Source organism: Triturus cristatus, chromosome 11 (assembly GCF_964204655.1).
Source record: "Triturus cristatus chromosome 11, aTriCri1.1, whole genome shotgun sequence".
Taxonomy (NCBI): domain Eukaryota; kingdom Metazoa; phylum Chordata; class Amphibia; order Caudata; family Salamandridae; genus Triturus; species Triturus cristatus.
In genome coordinates this window covers 30,420,731-30,440,358 of record NC_140594.1, presented here as the reverse complement: position 1 = coordinate 30,440,358, position 19,628 = coordinate 30,420,731, and the positions used below count along the sequence as shown (strand labels likewise).

Here is a 19,628-nt window from a genome sequence, read left to right as displayed (position 1 = left end):
AGATTCAAAAAAATGTTTTTTCACATTTGATCTAATTACTTGGTGAATGTAAATAACATTCAAAACAAACTTGCAAACTGTGACTACATGCCTGCCTTTTTGAATGTTTCACTACAAAAGTACGAAATTGTATTAATTTAACGAAGCGTACAGCTCTCAGACATGTGATTTGTACAGGATCCCTGAAAACTCCAAAAGGTTGTCCTTGTCTCCCTCCCTCCCAAATTTAATGTCTCCTACACCCAGATCCATAACCGACTTCAAATCGTTCCATCAGTGTATGTGTTAGAATTATTATCCTGAGCTGTTGGGTATTGCATGTTCCAAGGCAGTTGCTATGGTGGCTTTGTGGTGCCTTACGTAACCTACAGGAGACAGCAGGTGTCTTGGTTGAGTGGATGGGAGGGACCATAGTCACTGTGGTGGCTATCTAGTGTCTTCTGTGGCCTCCAGGTGACAGTAGGTGTCTTGGTTGAGTGGATGGGAATACAGCAGTCGACGTGGTGCCTTTGTGGTGTCTTGCGTGACCTTCAGGAGACAGCAGGTGTCTTTATTGAGTGGATGCGTAGACCACAGTCACTATGGTGCCTTTGTGGTGCCTTCTGTGGCCTCCAGGAGACAGTAGGTGTCTTATTTGAGTGGATGGGGAGACCACAGTCACTGTGGTGGCTTCGTAGTGTCTTGCGTGCCTCCAGGTGACAGTAGGTGTTTTGGTTGAGTGGCTGGGGAGTCACCTCCAGTGCATGGAATGAAGTGTCTTTTACTAATGTCCTGGTGGTCGGTTGGCGGCAGGTCACACCCCCTCCCCCGAGTCCGGAGTATGGCGGGGATGAAAAGCTTGAAGCCCTTCAGGTTGGGTTAATACCTGGGTGGGCACCTTGCCCCAGAAGCCACTGGCCCATCTTTGTTACCAGATGAGTTTCAGATTAGTGAGGATGTTGGGCTGGGAAGATCTAAGGTGTCTGGGCTGGAAGTGCGTGGTTACTTTCTTTCCCCATCAGTGGATAGATGACTGCACATACCCTTGTGAAGGGGACAGACATTTTAGGGTTCCTAGTTGGTGTGTAACTGGTGTTGTTGTTTGCCTCTGATGTTCCAGGAATTGTCCTAATATGGATCTGCAAACTGGACCAGATACAACCCCTTAGCTGTAGACTTTTAGTGGTAATGACAGCAGAGGTCGTAGGCTTCTTCGGGAGAAAGTGTGGGGATGTGCTAACTCTGCCTTCTACAGTCCACCAGCAACGCAATCATTAAATGTCCACCCCTAGTGCTTTATGTTGATAAAACAGAAATAACCCTTTAATCTACACGCTTAGAAATGTAATACTTCATGGATGATCTTCTGTAGATGTGAAGGGCAGTTTGTTTTTGAGGAGTCTAGGAGGTGGAAGGAAGCCTTGAGTACTGTTTCTGCTTTGGGTGTTAGTGCTCAGATAAGCGCCCTCTCATCCCTCTTCGGTTTCTGACCTTTGCTGTTCCAGACCTCGGACGTCCGTTGAATGTTGGGGGTCAGAGTGTGGTGAGCCTAGCAATCTCTCAATGTGGCTCCTTCTCAATCATGAGCTCTTTTGGCCTCTCCAAGTTTCGGTTGCTTTGAGGGCCTTTGAGACATTGTTGAACTTGTTGTTTCCTGTGACGTGCAGGTAAGTTTGAGGGGTGTCTACTGAAGAGTGGGTGAGGAGGAAGCGGGCTTCAATGAACACCGCTGTGATAGGTATCCTATCGATAGTGAATGGGGCGGTGGCAATATTCGGCATGTGACAAGCTTGGTGGGCGAGAGTTCGTTGTTAAGTCTCACATTTTGGTTGGGCTCATTGCATGATACAAAAGTACGTTTTAATTGCAGAAAAACAGTGAGGGAAAACATTGGTGACAAATAGTGCTTTAGGGAGATCTTTTTTCGTTGAATGACTGAATCTCTTCTAAGCCACATAAAACAAGCACTGACTACCTCCGTCTACTTTGAGCACCAGGCACCTGCAACTTGCATGATAGAAAGTGACCTATGGCAGCTGCTGAATGCCTTCTGCATGACTGCTGTCGAGTAAGATGGCGCGCGATATTGACTACTTGGACATTGTGTTCATGAGATGAGGTTGACTGCTATCGGACCAGTGTCGGTGTGTGATCCTGGGCTCACCACCTAACTTCACTGTTCCTAGTTGCCCGATATCTACTTAACAAAGTAAAGGAGAAGCATATTATGCCCCATCGTTAATTGCGGCATAAAAATTGATCGCTGGCATGCACCTGGTGGCAGGAAGAGAACTAAACACCTGGCTGCATTGAGGTAGTGCATCAGTGCATTAGTGATAGTGCATTAGTGATAGTGCATCAGTGCATTAGTGATCGTGCATCAGTGCATTAGTGATCCTCTGCTCCGCTGCAACGGTGGTTGTGTTTGCGTTTAGTCGTAGGGTCCGCTGCATCCATGATTTGCTCATTATAGAATTTCCAACTCTGTGATTCCTTTTCACATCCCAGTGCCTGTTCTGCTCCTGACACCACTCGTTCCCTCCCCTGTAAATATCTTTACTTTCATGGCCCCTGCAATGACTGGCCAGGAGAGACTGAATTTTGCAGCGATTACGCTGAGATGGGCAGGCCCATGCCTCAAGTGGGACTAGGGAGTAGGGCACGGCAGCCATTGGCTGGCTTGTTGGTTGGGGGTGGGATATGTAAATGTGCATGGAAGAAAGATTAAAATGGCGTGTCAAGAAATACTTCACAGTTGATTCCGGATTCTTACTTCAAGTATGAGCTGCAAGTATTCACACAGTGTCCAACTCCGTATCCCTGTGCCAAGGTATGCTGTGGTTTGTAGCTAAGGTTGTCAGGAAATTTTAATTTTGAATATTGCTTGTCTTTTTGATGACCCGTGAACTTTAAAAATGTAGTAAAATGTTTCACTGCCTCTGGTAATATAATATTGAACACGTCATCTCCATACGCATAGTTAAATGCTCGAAAGCCTTTCAGATGTACCTGTGTAGTAAAATATCTTAATCTCTGCGACCATTAGAGCTATATAAACCTGTCTGAGCCCCTCTCTGAATCCATCCTCTTCATGTGGTGAAATGTATTAACTCCATATAAGCCCTGCTTGTTTCATTGGCATGTTTCAATCTCTCTGAATCCTGCACATGTAGTGAAATATTAGAATCACCCAGTGAAACGTTTACGTCCTTCTGAACCATGCACATGGAGTGAAATATTAATTACTCAGTGAAAAATACATGTGTAGGAAAACGTTTGAATCCCTCTGTACTCTGCACTTGGAGTGAAGTATAAATCACTAAGTGAAACCAGCACGTGTAGTAAAATGTGTGAATCCCTGTGAACCCTGCACATGGATTGAAATGTTAGAATCACTAAGTAAAGTGTTTGAATTCCTCTGAATCCTATCTATGTATTGCAGTGTATGAATATGTCTGAATACCTGTAATGAAATGTTTGAATGTCTCAGTGGAACTAACACGTGAAGTAAAGGGTTTCACTTCTCTGGCCCTTACACCTGCAGTGAAATGTTCAGATCCCTGAGGAACGAATACGTAGTGAAATGTTCGAATCCTTTTCTGAAAGTAAACCTGCTTGTGCATGTATTTGTGTGCATAGAAAACTTTGTATGAACTTTTCGTTCTGACGTCACTGAAACATCTCTTTTCTTTTCAGTCTAAAGAAGTTGAGGAAGATGGAGTCACTGTCATTGTTGAAAAAGACCATTTTATGGATGACTTTTTCCAGCAGGTGAGAAATGCGAACATCAATGGTGTATTCCTTTCAAAATGGCAGACTGGAAGTTGGCATAGTAGAGGTGTTGGCTGCACCCACTTGAATTGTAATTGTGTTATTTATGTAAGATCTAAACCCTCTGGTGCCCAAGCCTCCTCCTTGCGGTTTAATTTGTGGACCCGGTGTGGGTAGTCTGTCGCTTCTGTGATTCATGTCACTTGCTTCTCACTCATCTGTTGTGGAATTGTGTGAGTTTTGTTTTTGACCGCAGACTTACTGGATAGGGCGATATCCACAACAGGGGCCCTCCGTCGCCACGCCTGGTTGTGGCACTGGTTTTCCAGGGGATGTACAAAGTTCTCTTATGGACATAACCTTTGATGGTCCTCGCCTGTTTGGCAATAAGGCAGATAGGGCGCAGGAGCGTTTAAAGGACTCGCGGGCTACGGCCAAGTCCTTGGGTATCTCCACCACGCGCCTGGCCACGCCTGCTTTTCGTTCCTTTCGTGGCCACGGAAGGGGCACCCCGACACGTTTGTTCAACCAGAAGCTTGCGCAGAACCATCCTCAGCGCGGCCACGGTTCCCTGGGGGAACGGTGCTGGCCCCCTGTCCCGCGGCGGGACAGGGGGCCAGCATGTGGGTCAGTCCACCTTCGCTCCCGCAGCATCCGCCTCAAAGCCTTCCTAGTCTGAGCTTTGGGTCACACCCCACGCCGGTGGGCGGCAGGATTCGCAATCACCTTCCCCACTGGTGTTTCGTTACCTCGGACAGGTGGGTGCTGCAAATTGTCCGAATGGGATACTCCCTCCCCTTTGAGACTGCCCCTCCGGCCATGCCACCTCAGTTCCACCGCATGTCGGAGACCATTTTGCGCTACTCCAGCAGGAAGTCACAGCCCTCTTGGCCAAGGGGGCCATCGAGCTTGTTCCTGGGTCGGAAGTAGGACGTGGTTGTTATTCCCACTATTTTGTGGTCCCCAAGAAGGAGAAAGGGGGCCTGCGTCCCATCTTGGACCTCGGGAACGTCAACCGCTTCCTCCGGAAGGACGTGTTCAATATGTTGTCTCTGGCTCAGGTCTTGGCTGCCCTCGACCCTGGAGAGTGGATGGTAGCGTTGGACTTGCAGGACGCATATTTTCATATCCCCGTCCTGCCAGCCCACTAGCGTTACCTGCGGTTCACGGTAGGACTAGAGCACTTTCAGTTTGCCCTGCTCCCCTTCGGCCTTACCAGCGTCCCTTGGGTGTTCACCAAAGTGTTGGCGGTGGTCACAGCTCTTCTGTGCAGATCAGGGGTTCCAGTCTTCCCCTATCTCGATGACTGGTTTTTGAAGGCGGGCTCGCCCCTTGCAGTCTGCTCCCATCTCCAGACTACGGCCGACCTCCTGCATTTGCTGGGGTTCTCCATCAACAGTATCTATTCTAAGGTAAGGAATCTATAACTAACGTGTCTCTTTCAGATGCACGAGTAAGTTACTTGTGTAGCGATATATCTATAAGAGACATTAGTTAGTGATAGATTCCTTACCACCCCACCCATCCTCCCCGTTCTGTGAACTGAATTCTAGGGTTAAGGTCATCCCTTTCAGGGCCCTAGTTTCATGGCACCAGTGGTCAGTTTCTTGCATGGCTCTGCGTTCCTGGCGCGGAAAGTCGTGTACAGAACTGAGGTCTGCGCGCATGGGTGGCGCCTAAGTAGTCTCCGTGACGTCATCTCCGTGCCTACGACGCCAGTGACGGACGCGGAGCCACACGACGCCACCTTCTGATGCGTAGGGTTACTGCTGACTAAGACTTTACGGATCCAGTCTGACTCCTTGGGATATTCTAAGGTAAGGAATCTATCACTAACTAATGTCTCTTACAGATATATTGTTACACAAGTAAGTAACTTGTGCATTTAGAGCACTAATGCTGTGCATGACTAGTGGCCAGTCATGGAGATCAGCTGCATGGGGCGGGGTGCAAGCAGGGCTAGTCGCAGCCCAGGCCCTGTGGCTATCCTTTTGCAGCACATGGCCGTAGGCTGTGCGCAGGAGGAGTTGTCCATCCACGGAGGGTATTAGGGAGCCCCTGCCGTCTGGCCATGCCACCAACTGCACTGCACATGGGCAAAGGCCATTTGCATTAAAGGTTGACCGCTCACAGAGTTGGGGACCTGTCTCCAACCCCAGCTACACACAGCCAAATGCCTTGTACTACATGAGTTGGCTGCCTGCAGAGAGTTGAGTGCAGAGTCTATTGGGAGGCAAGCCCATGCGCTCAAACTTGCTGCAGAGACCCAAAATCTGTGTGCTGCAGGAATTGTCTGCCTGATAATGGCTGGGCACAGGCCCTGTGGTAAATTCTCACTGCACCCAGCCAAAGGTTATGTGCTGCACATGTTGGGGGCCGAGCTTTGCTGGAGGCCATGCCTGATGGCGAGCTCTCTGCAGCGCACATCTGAAGGTCATGTACATCTGTTGTTGGCTGCCCATACAGTGTTGGGTGCAGACCCTGTGGCTAGCCCCCTCTGTGCATAGCTGAAGGCCATGGGCTGCAGGAGTTGTGTGCCTAGGCTGGCCAGCGATCAAGGCCAACGGCCATCCCCCTTCTCCCCTGATGATGGTGTTTAGGTTATCCACCACTGGAGTGTAAGACGCATGGCCTATCCACAGGCCCCCTTTGTGCATGGTTAAAGACGGTGCACAGTGGATGTTGGCCGCCTAAGGATAGTTGGGTGCAGGGGCTGGATGAAGGGCAGGCCCTGCTTCCATCTCCACTGCACACAGCAGACAGCCTGACAGTCAAGTAACCCACTACACACAGCCATGTGCAGCAGGGTTGGCAACCAAGGGAGTATTGTGTACAGGGCCCGGACAGAGGCCAGGACCCTCTACTGCATATTCCGAAGTCCAAGCAATGCTGGTGCTGGCTGACTGTGGAGAGCTGGGCGCAGGAGTGGACAGGAAGCCAAGCCCTATGGCCAACCTTCCACTGTGCAATTGAATTGGCCACCCATGAGTGCTGGGCTTAGGTCTTGGCCAACCCCCACAGTGGGGGTGGGCCAGGCCAGTTTGAGACGGTATGTTGTAACCCATTCCCCTTCTATTTGTTTTCCTTTCCCTCAACCCTATAAAACAAAAAACCCTCACTTTTGTTTAAGTTACTGATCTAACTCTGATTGGGGAAAAAGTGTCCACTGCATTTTGTAGGGTTGACCACAACATGGGCAGCCCGAACAACCCAAAACCAGGGGCTGTAAAATCTATAAAACAAAGGTTCCAGGTGGGCGGTTATAAATACAAAGTTTTTTAAAATTATTTTATTCACTTAAAAAGCATCACATCCATCAACAATGCTACGTGGGATTCAATGTATAATCGCACAGTGTTACAATAACGCAGTACAGTAATGGCATGTCCACCACAGCCCACTCCCTGCGGGTCGAAGACTCCTTTTTCTGTATCAGTAGTAATCGGGTATACTATGCAGAGGAGGGCCCATTTCTGTCCCTCCCATGTCTGTGTCGCAGTGTTTGAGCCAGGAACACCACACTTTACGGAACATTTTGGGGCATCCTCTTGCCACCACATAGAGTTCCATCTCTACTTTCCATTCCCTGAGGGTGGGCGGCTCAGGGACACCCAAGTGTCTGTCCACGCCTTGCTTCCCCATCACAAGGCTCATATTGCTAAAAAGGAGTTTACTTCTGGGTACGTTTTACTCCGTGGTTATCCCCATTGGATGAATTTGGGGTATATTGGCAGGTTTATTAAGTTCCTCCATTACGGTAATCCAGTATGAGCTCAACACTGGGTAGGAGCACATTGTGTGCATGAATGACCCAATCTCGTCCCCACACTCCTACAGTTAGTGGCCTATGCCTTACCAAATCTATCTAAACACGGACCTTCGTTGTATATATCTTGTGCAGGACCTTAAACTGAATAAGTCGTAGGCGGGACTTGATCGCCACCTCCCTCGAGTGCATTAGGGCCGCTTCCCGATCCCTGTTACCTAATTTGCTCACCTCGCCCTCCCATGTTGCCTTCAGAGTTTCGTCAGGGTATCCAGGTCGTTGCTAAGGATAGTCTTACACGTCCATGAGAACGCTTTCCCAGCTATCTCACCCTGGAGGAGCCAGTGTTGCATACTCCAGTATGTCATCTAGTACACCTTTTCCACCTGCCAAATGTGTTGCAATTGCAAATATTGAAAATATTGGGTATTATGTAGATGATGATATTCCTGCTTTAAAGAACTCCTCTATGAGGTCACCCAGCTCAGAGTTTGCGATTGTGTCCTACTATCCAAAACTCTTCAGCTTCCCAAATTTCTTCAAACATGTTATGAATACAAGATGAATCAATAAAGAACATTTAAGACTAAGCAAAATAATGTGCTCGCACAATAGTTCAAGGAAGCATAGTGAACTATTGCAAAACAACAAAACATAAATAAAAGTGCTTAAATCATTGCACAACAAAAAAGATTGGCAATGCACAGTGTATTAAAAGCAAATAAAGCTGACGTCGGAATGATAAACTTTGTAGATAATGCATAAATCCCTATCCAATTTGAGATTCGAGTATTTTAATCCCTTCCAAATGTCAGAAGCGTCGATGGCGTTTCGACTTCACCAAGTCAAGGAAAATTTAATGAGCAAAACGTAACATCTGGTAAAAATGATAAATTATTACAGTTCACAAATTGGACTTAATGGGCAAAGACCGCAACCAATCGGGCAACCAAGAAATCAAAACCGAGCACAAGCTCACTCAAGCCCATGAGATAACCCACACAAATTTGGGACGCCAAACCATAACATATAACTTTTTTAATTTTTTGTTTATTGGTTGCCCCATTGGTTGTGGGCTTTGTACAGTTAGCGCATTGTAATAGTTTTTTTTTTTTTTTCGAAATTACTTTTTGTTTGTTAATGTGCTACCCAAGATTCATCCTCTTCTCCCTAAGCAAAGACACATTCCAGTGGTCCAGTTTCTGGTTTTATCTCGACTGGACTCCTACAATGAATTGTACTTGGGTCTTCTCAAAAATACTTTCCCGATTGCGACAAATCCTGACCTTCGCTGCCAAATTTAATTAAGCTCGATTCAGCATGCGTGGCTTTGACGGGTGCCCTGGATAGAACACGGATGTTGCTTGGAGAGCTGTTTATAGGAATGGCCCTATTAGTATTACTGAAACACTTAAGATGTTTGCTCCTCATAGAGTCTTAAGATCTGAGACTGTGTGCATCATTACGCCACAAAGACTTAGGAGTCGGAGAGAAGGTGGCAAATCTTTGTGGTTACTGACTCCCAAGCTGTGTAAGCCTCTGCCGAGATCTTTGAGATTGGAACCCAACTACCAGATACTTCACAAAGGCTTGATGAACATGGCTTTTCAATTGCGCTAATCTTTCTGCTGGCTTTCTGATTTCACGCCAGAGCACTCAATAGAGCATTTGTTGTGCTCTATAAATAACCTTCATCATCTTCAGCATTGGGTGGTGCTGTGCATCTCTGATATCTATCAATATACAGAACCGTCTTCATGCTCTGCACCTAAAAATGTGAAGGGATAGTCCAAAACCACGCAGGAGGTGTATAGGATTTTTTCCCAAATACAGTAATATTTACTCCGGGGTATCAGGAGCGATGCCCTTCTCCTCTTTTAATCAACCCTTGTATTTGTAGAGCTAAATTAAACTTTTTATATCTGATTGGATGGAGATCAGTTTTCATTGTGTCAGAATGACCTGTGAGGTGTTCTATATTTCACAAAGTTTGATTATCTGGGTAGGTGTACAAAGGGAATATTTTTTTTCCAGTCGACACATTTTTTACATTGAGTGGAAACAGTCAATGGTATGTTGTTTGACCACCTTAAATATAGTTCACAAAAGTTTGACCAGAAAGGTTGAGCATTATTTTTATTTGTGTATTTTTGAAAGGTGGAGGAGCTGCGAAGTTCCATCGATAAGATTGCGTCCATTGTGGAGGAAGTTAAAAAGAAGCACAGCACCATCCTGTCGGCACCAAACCCTGGCGATGGTGAGTCTTTTTCTGTCCAGTGTCCAAATCACACAGATGTCTCCACTGCAGTAGGTCTGGCTAGCTCCCAAGGCATAGTCTAGTTTTCTGTTGGGTGATTTCAAAATGTGCACCTTTAATTGTGAGCGTGGAGCCTTCTCTGTCACCCCAAGACACTCCTTAGCTGGGTACTCAGTTCTCTGACCTTTGAGTACACTCAGAATAGATCAGCAACTTGGGTATTGACGCTGCACTTCTTTGTAATGAGTCCCTCTCCTAGAGGGTCATCAGAGCATTTTATATTTCGCACAGAGATGTGTGCCTAGGAGGCATGCTTACAGATTGCCCATGCAGTCATTTTTAAAGTTGAGGATGTAGAAAGGAGATTGTATATGAGTGGGCATCTGATCAGAAGAAAGGGGACGAGAGGAGCTAAAGGGGAATAGCTGGCTTTTGAGCTCGTGGTGGACTTGTCTGTGCATGCCACCGGGCTGTTGGTTATAGAGGTATCTAGGTGGGAGAGTGTACAAATTGAGCATTGTAGGGGTGATCTTGGATGCCATGGTACCGCCACATATGCCAGAGGCAGAGACATTACTGCTTCGATTTGGACATATTGTTTATCGGAAAGGTAGAAGGTGAGCAAAATTAGTATGCAGTTAGGGTTGACCTAGGGTTTAGTAATCAACATTGTCAGAAGGCGCTTGTAGGTTAGGAATGACTAACATGCACATATGTGTGTTGTCAGCAATCCAAGTGTCCTCATTGAATGTCCTAAAAGTGTTTAGTAAAATAATTGTTCTTGCCCACTATTTTTAACAAGACCTCAGTTCTAGCCCATAGGATCTCTCCTATTCTCAGCAACCTACACCCTGCTGCTACAGTTTGCCAAAAAACACCACGTTGTATGTATCTGTATGTGTTTGGGGGGTATTTCCATAGCACAAACCTAACGAGGCAGTGGAGTGCTATACAAGGTGTTGCAGGGATTCTGCTCATGCACAGAACTATGCACAGGAAACCAGGACCTCAGTGAATTGTGGTGTACCAAAGAACTCACCTCATTACCTAGAACCCCTATCCGACTAGCATCGGTGTCTCATTCGTTCTCCGCACTATATCGAAGCTACCATTAATTAGACAACCGAGAACAAGCGACTTAGAATACTCTCAGGAATGGTGGGAATCAAGAACACCTTTTCGTTATTATTCTCATATCAGTCCACAACGTGAGTAATCAGAGACACGGAAAAGTTTAAAATGTTTATTTTTAACTACGTGCTTTAAGATGCAGTATTTTGGCTAACATAAGCAGACAAATGATTAGAAATAAAACATCAGCATTGTTACAATTCCATAGAAAACAAAGGGAGAAATCATATTATGATGATAGTGGAAACCGGTCCTATAATACCTTGTGTACCACCTTCCCCTGGCTAATAAGCTAGTGTTATATAATAATAGAAGGTCTCTAGGTTTGAATGGGGAACCCCATACCTCAAAGATCAGCTTAGGTGAATCACATCACAGGATCAGCACTGCTCTCTGTGTCTGGAAAGGTTTTCTCCAAGAGTGCCAGCATCATGCATGCAATGCAATATTAAAGGCACCCGAGTTTCAGATATTTGCAGCTGTGTGGTTGTTGTCTAGAGCGTGGGCTGATCAACCTGAATTCAACAGCATACATTGTTATTTGACCTTGACGGTTTCTGCACAGTGTTCAGACTAAGGTCGCGGTGAATGTCTAGAGATGTGAAAAACAGAACGTTCTCATGTGAAGAAAAAGCAAGCAAGCAGTTTCTTATAATAACAGCTACCTGTAGTGTTGTGTGCAAAAGAAGCAAAGTGGCGTTAACATCTAAAACGCTTATGCTAACATAGCAATGTGTGCAGGCAAAACCATGCCTCCACTACAAAGGTTAAAGACAAGCATAAAGTCCACGAGTGATCATAGAGGTACCTAGTTTGTGGGCGATTACTGTTAGATAGTGCTCCTTAAAGAGGGGCCTCTTCAACTCTTTCCTAAACTGGAGCAGCGTTGGGGCGATCATGGTGGATATGGGGACGTTGTTCCACATCCTGTTGCATAAAGGGAAAAGCCCTGCGGTCTTGTTTTCTCTTTTTTGCACTTCTTTGTCTGCAGTCTGATGATGTCCTGGTGGCGTGTGTGCTGAGAACCACCAGAGATGGTGAGCTTGTCTTTAAGATAAGTGCGGGTGCTGACCGTGATGGCTTTGTAAATGATGTAACTGGTTTAGAAGATGTGGGCTGGAAAGGGTACCCAATAGAGTTCCATCAGGATGAGGTTGTTGTGACCATATTTAATCAGGCCCTGGATGAGACGTGCTGTGGCTTGTAGGATGCTTGTAAGGGATTCCAGTTTGAAGTCTGACCGGTCATGGAGCAGGGCATTATCATCATCGAATGCAGGAGTATGAGGGCTTGAACAGCGGTTCTCAAGTAGTTCTCTGGAAGAAATGGTTTGACTTTGTTTAGAAGAGAGCTGGTACCAGGCCGTCGTTCGTTTTTTAGGTAATGTGTTCCTTGATGGTTATGTTGGTGTACAGCGTGAATCCAATTGGCTTGGCATTTGGTGAAAGTTAAGCTTCAAAACTATAAGATTGTGTTATTGAGACAGGTGTGTTCTGTTTCTTGTTTGCTGCTTTTGGCAAACAGGAATTCTGTCTTGCTTGGGTTGAGCTTCCTGTAGGTGCTGCACATCCAGGTCTGAGTGTTTGAGGTGTTAGGTGTCTGAAGCAGAGGAGACTTTTAAGCAGAGTTGTGCATCATTGGTGTATTGCGAGTCCTGATGCTGTTGTCTGTGCATAGGGCTCCAAGTGGCACCATGTAGAGGTGGAAGATGACTGAGACAGTTTGGAGCTCTTGGTGACTCTGCAGGTATTGCAGTCTTTTGGGACCCGCAGGTGCCTGTGTGAGCAAGCTGTGAAGGGCGCTGCAGGTGAGTTCCATTTGAGACTCCAGGCTGTGTATGAGTGTGGGATGGTCGACGGTGTTGAACGCAGCTGAGAGATTCCGCAACATCAGGAGGCAGGTGAAAGGTAGCAGTCTCCATGCTGGTAGGTTATTTTTCAAAATGGAGACTCTGACCAACGTGAGCATTCATGCATGGTAAAGGAGTGAAGATTTTGATGCATTTTAATGTTGCCATATGGGAGAAGTGTTTTTTCCAGTTCAGCCGCTCAACAGCTAGATTCCACCGTTTTGCAATAGCAAGATCCTTAAGTGCAGGAGTAATAGAGACTCATCAATGTAAGTTCACCCAACTGGACTTGTAATACACCATTTGCATTCTGGAGTGCCTCTGTAACTCCATCGCGGTTCACTTGTGATGTGCAATATACATTCTGGAGTGTCTACATAACTTCTTGTAGCGTCGCTTATAATGCACAGTATGCTTTTTGGAGTGTCTTGCACAATCCACATTCTAGATTGTCTGATTTTCCCAGATTTAGTAACATGCTGTGTACTAGTTTGTGAGCTCACAAATGTTACTTGCGAAGTCGAATCACTATTATTCCAATCAGTGGCATTAGTTTACATGCAGATCCACTTTAGCAGATCAATAAAGCAGATCCACTTTAGCAGATCAGTAAAGTGATTTATAAGCTTTCTTATCAGTGTCTATGTCCTCTTCACAAACATCTATGAACTATACAATTTTTGCCAATGAATTCCACTCCGTTCACTGCATAGATCAAGCAGCCGGGTTTACTGCCTGGTCATGATTGTACTTTACGACGATTGTCATTTTCAGTCTTTACCTGGGAATTGCTGTTGGATGTTGTTTTCTTCCCGTAATAACGTTTGTTTGCTGTGGGTGAGCATTGGAGTTTTCCATTCTTCAAAAGGTGTATACCCAGTCAGCGGATGCTGCTGTACAGACTTAACCTGCCAGCTCACCCTCTGAGGTAATGCACCTGGGTCTCCTGGAACTTGTTGGCACAACATTTTAGTTCCAGGCAGTTCTCCACATTGGCCAATGCTGCCTCTCTGGGATATTGTATTTTTCCAGACTGTCTCCCCTGGGTCTGAAACATTTGGATAATGAATTTTCAGAGGAACATATGTTGATGTTACGGCAGGAGGGTGATTGAGGATAGGACGCTGGCTTGATTCATTTAATATTCCTTTCTCTCTTAATGTAAAATAATTACATTCATGATGAGTCATTAAGTACTGTGGCTAGCTCTATTTTAGGGATTCAGCAGAGTACATTTTTATCAATGCTTTGAGTTTTAACTAATAACTGATTGTATAAACTAACAGTAGTTAAAATGGTTACTTGGTGGTTCTGTTTGATTGAAATTATACCTGAAAATTCCTGGGTTTTCCATCTGGGTGACAAAGTACTTCCAGGATGCAACAGCGGGTCTGCTAATATTGGAAAAGTGTGTGTGTGTGTGGGGGGGGGGTGTTTGCATATTTATTTGATTCGGGCGATGGCAGCAACGCTTGATCATAAGGCACAAATCTGGAGAACAGTGCAAAGGAAGGAGCTCAGCAAAAGGAATGGTTTTTATTGCCTTCCCACAGCTCTTCTCCTTTTCAAGGAACGTGATTACAAATGGATCGGTCACCGCGCAGGTGCAACATTATACTTGGCACAGTGTTTGCATCTGAGAACGAAAAGTCATACTCCAAAGATATTAAAATACTCCATCTTATTCCTGATATGGTCAAATGTTTGCCAGCTTGGACAGGAACTGGGCCGTGTCTCTATAAAGGAAGGATCGGCTTGATGTAGTTTAGAGAGACAAAATTGATTGTGCTGCTCAAACCCAGTGTTTAAAGCTGGGTTATAGGTTCAGGCTCTATATCGCCCTGGAGATCTACGATCGGGCAACCGTGGCCTTATTTGTACCTCTAGATATAGACGTGCCAGATGGGGTGGCCGCTTATTTTCTATTTGTGCAACTCAGTTATGGAACAAACTTCCTGTGGCCTTGCGACTTCCGCCAAATTTCTCCTCTTTCAGGAAAGCTCTGAAATTCCGGTTGTTCAACCTCCAGTAGCTATCAGCCCTCACTCTGTTCATGCTCCCACACCCTAGCGCCAAGACGCCATTGGCATTCGATCACTTAACAAGCTTCTTTATACTTATAGTTTATACTTAAAGCGTGCAAAGATGCTGCCAAGAACTCTCAGCAAAGTGGTGCAGTCTAGGTTCTCCCAAGCCCCTGCTCCCAAACTTGGAGTCAACATGGCAGAATGTGCTTCGTCCCAAATTATTTATTAACCTGTAAGTTGATCATTTCTTCTCATCTTCCCTTACTCCTTTCTTCTCTGAATGAAGTGTACCTATTACCTCCTTTACACCCACAACTGAAACTGTTCCAATTGTGTCATTTTTACAACTTAACGCTTCTAAACATCCTCCCTTCTTCCGCCTCTTTCTAGTTAACGTTCTTATTCTTTTTGGTGAATTGCTTCTTCACAAGGGAGTCCTTATTTCCTGTTCGATTTATATTTTGCTGTGGTCTGCTGGCTTATTGTGAATAGATTATCTATCTCTGTATATTCTCTATAACCACATTGGTAGCCCTGTCTTTGTTTTTTTGGTAACTTGTTCCTTGAGGGTGATGTTGGTGGCCAAGGTGAATCTGATATACTTGGCATTTGGTGAAAGTTAAGGTTCGAAACCATTAAGATTCATGTCATTGAGACAAGTGTTCTCAGTTTCTTGTTCTTGGCAAATAACAGGAATTCTGTCTTGGTTGGGTTGAGCTTCAGGAAGGCGCTGGACATCCAGGTCTGGAAGATGTGCAAGCAATGATTGAGGTGCTGGGTGTTTGAGGCAGAGGAGACTTTCAAGTAGAATTGTGCCTCATCGAGAATTGGGAGTCTTGATGCTGTTCAATTAAAATTCCGCAGACACCACGGGGATAAATATACAAAATAAAATACAAATAGCGAAACCTGTGGAGAATTTCCTTAAAGTGTGTGTGTAAAAAGGTTGCCAGCTCTTTCTGGGGTGGAACGAATGGCTTCTGCAGGTGATGAATAGGGACAAAGTGATAAATGAAAGACCTTTACTTGCATGGCAGAAGGTATTCATTTATTGTCTCTTTGGTACTCTACAGAGAACGTTGTAATTCAGTTTTTTCTGTGTTCCACAGACAATTAAACATTTAAATGTGTGTTGTGTGAATTGTTAGAAACTTCAGTTTCCAGACAATGTTGCAGGGACTGGAATAGGGGGTTGTGTAGCAGTGTCAGAAAGTAGATCTGGCAGGTCTGGAAGGATCTACAGTTCTTAGAACTAATCAGAAGCTGTTCAGTCGTGAGAGAGAGATGTTGCATGCCGTTGACACCTCTCCGTCATACTCTACACAGTGCACCTGATTCCATAAAGAAATGGCTCAATCCCAGGGCCGTAGTCACAGCACTGACAACACATTTAGTATGCTGGCCCTTGAGTTCGGTCTGTGGACGTGCTAAATTCTGGATTGATTCAGGCACCTCAGCAAAATATGTTGCGCATAGTTCCATCTTTGCAATAACCAGACCTAAGAAGGATACTACTAATCTTGTGGACTTTGATAGTTCTAAATCTCTGGGACAGTGTGGGTCAGTCAAGGCTGCAGGCCTGTTGCCGCAAGTCTGTGTGCCTCAGAGCAGGGACACAAGTCTACAGTTGCACATATTCAACATTGGTCCCATCTTGAACCTTCATGCTCTGCTTCTGACCAAAGCTTTAGTGCACAATCCAAATCAACCCAAAGAGATGTACTCCGTAGATGAAGGTACTCCAGTAACAGAGCAGCAAGAAAGCTCGTTGACCGCTGGTGACCAAATCTCATACTGACAGGATGTGAATAAGGAAGTAGAAATAGTTATAGCAGCTTTGGCACAACATTCGCATACAATGAGAGTGCAAGTCTGTTTGCCTCGGTCAATTGCAACCTCCGTAGTTAAAACTGGACACAGACCTGAAAATATTTCCACTGAAAGACAAAATGTGAGACGCGTTCCTTGGAATGCCACTGGTCACGTAAACTAAGTGTACTGCCAAGCATTATGCAATCACTAATCGATGAATTAAGACAAGCTATCAGCAAGATCATTATCACTAATGGAGAAGCCGAATACTTGAATACAAAGGCTTAGGTGTATAGGGATCCCACATCTGCATCGCTGGAAAGGGTGGAAGGGAGTAATGCCATTGTTTGCTTTGCGTCTCATTGCCCATGTCTGGGGTGGGGCTGCTGGCATTGGATAGCAGCCAAGGCAGCCTGTACTCTTTTAAGAGAGGTGCTCCCAGTGGCACGCCTTGAGAACTTTCCTTTGGTGCCTGATCTGTATTTACCTGCTTGACCACTGTTGGTTTTGCTTGAGAACAGATGGCCCTGGATTGCCATGTAGTTGCTGAGGGTGCGGGTGTGATGGTGAGCGGAGCATTTGTGAATCAGAGTTGTGAGTGCATGTTAATGTTTTTTTTCAAATTCTGGGCTTCATCATACAGTGGGAATGAATAGCAAAGACCTTGAACCCCCAACTGACTCAGTACTAGAAAGCCAAGGGGGGGCCAAGCAGGAAGAAGCGTCTGACTCCGAGCGTAATCATAGACACTGTAGTGTCACCACCAGGGCAGCTCTTCACTTGGTGCTTACACCACAGAAAAAGCACCCAAAGTTGAAAACCAGTCCTAGCTTTGCGTCACTGGGGCAGTCAGTCGACCTTGCCCCCAGGCTCTCAGTGGTGCTGGGGTACGACCCACGTCAGACTTCTGGGAGTGGGGGGAATCTTACCCGCCGCATAGGGTTGTAAGTTCAGTTCGGTACTAGAGAGACAGTCAAACAGTGATGCAGTGAACCCGCTGGGGCTGTTGTGAGCCCACTGATCCCTGTCCCTTGCACTCCAAATATTACAGCAGACCCAAACAGATGCATGCACACGGGCATAGTATCGGTAATTGAACAGGGCCCCTTCTAGTTCATATCATACATTATTGTGCATGCCTTAGTTGGACATCTTTCAACTGCAGTCCCTACTGCAGGGAGTACGACTGTGCATCATCAGTAACATGCAGAGCTTTACTGCAGTGTCAGTCAACCAGCACCCAGTACTTTAATCGGCATTTGTAACGACGATTTCATTACTTGACAATGCCTCCGATTGCAAAATTTCCTCTGATTCTAGCCAATTACGCAGGGATCTCCCCTATCACAAACCCTGCATTGATGGCGAGTATGTTTTCATACGGTTGTCTTGGCCATGCCGTACAAGTGGGCCAACAACTTGTGGACCTTCTCCTGGGCCTATCCAACACCTCGACAGGCCACCATCTGCTCGCAGGGAGCTGACAACGGATCCGGCTTTATTTTGGTCTCTTTTACAAAAAGAGGTGGATATGCTACAAAATGTGATTAGGCCTTTCCTTCTTTTTTTGTACCTACTGCTATGTTATTTTTATTTACCAAGACTCCCTTTCCGACGACGGGGAATGATACAAGCTATGGGAATCTATGTAAGTTACCAATACTGGAGTACCAAAGTTACAGGTAAGTTACTTGTTTTCTTCTTTGCAGGCTCAGTCTCACTCGCCAGAATGGGCCAGTAGCCCCTAAAGATACCATGCCCTAATAAAACCTGACTCGCCAAAGTGTGTGGGCAAGTAGGTTTTTTTAGGCCTTTGGGGCATGAGTTCAGAGTGTTATTGATGAGTTAGCCAAAGAAGACATCATTTGAGTCATCCGGATGGCCAGTAAAGCTGAAAAATTCCAGTATTCTTGTGACGGTCACCCACTCCCTCATATAAATTAGTAAATGAAGACTCTGAAGGGAACAAAGATTTTTTTTCTCCATGTTTGATCTTTGCTTGGTTTACCACCAAACTGTTTTGTCACCAGACCAGTGTCCATTTCCATCTTTCCTAAGGTCTGTAGCATCAGTTTGTTAGATGGCGGTTTAGCTCATGATTAATCTGCAAAATGTTTCCAGGGCGATATTTTAATTTGTTTCACTAATGAGGCCAAACGCATGAAATAAAGGTATGAATGAAGTGTGTAGGAAATTGAGTGGAAGTAAATGTACTTTGAATGGGTAAGAGTCCAAACTTTTGAGACCTATAGTAGATTAACTTGGGTACAGTGCCTCTGGTGATGGTGTGCTACCGAAGGACTCATTTGTTGGTGCCGTTGAGCAAGCTCCTGTGTCAGACAAAATAAGGAAAAACTGTGTTCGAGGCATATGAGCTGCAGATCACACACGAAGCATTGATCGCCATCTGGTGTTGGGCCCTGATGTTTGCACTTGTTTTTGTCTTGGAAAAGTCTTTGGAAGTCACGAGATGGGTTACTCCTCCTTTGGATGACAGTGCGCATGGGCATCGCCTCCATCTTCAGATTGTTTTTTTCTGCCATCGTGCTCGGATGTGTTTCTCACGCTCCAGTTTGAAACCGTCACCGATTCCACTCTCGACGCGCAATCCTTCACCCTTCTCCGGTATTGTTTTCGATCGCGATCCCTAGTCGTCACGCAGCTCTTCAACATCAAAGTCCTCAATTCCGGTCGTTGACGAAGGCCTTCGGGCCTACCTGGGCCTTGGTATCTGGCTCATGGAAAGGATGCCATTAAAGAAATGTCCTCAATGTGGGTTGAAATTTCCCCACACCGATCTGCATGAGGTGTGCAACCTCTGCTTGTCTCCGGAGCACGAGGCCAGAGACTGTGCTTCTTGTGCCTCTTTCCGCTCCAAGAAGACCATTCGAGATCGTCGAGCCAGGAGAACAATGGCTCGATCGTCGGCACCCATTCCCGATGACATCTTCCAGGAGGGCGTCGATGTACCAGAACAGGAGCGAATTGAAGAAGGCCCCGTCAGCGCCTCTGAAGCCGATGACTCTGACCTCGAGG

At 45.8% G+C, this 19,628-nt stretch overlaps 1 protein-coding gene across 2 annotated transcripts in view; it reads left to right on the top strand.

Moving 5' to 3' along the window:
• Positions 1-19,628, top strand: part of STX2 (syntaxin 2) — a 285,012-nt gene that overhangs the window by 61,411 nt on the left and 203,973 nt on the right. For both annotated transcript variants that reach the window (XM_085633339.1, XM_085633338.1), the window contains exons 2-3: positions 3,676-3,750; positions 9,674-9,773. In XM_085633339.1, coding sequence (XP_085489465.1) covers positions 3,676-3,750; positions 9,674-9,773 — 175 coding nt within the window. The remainder of the gene's footprint in view (positions 1-3,675; positions 3,751-9,673; positions 9,774-19,628) is intronic.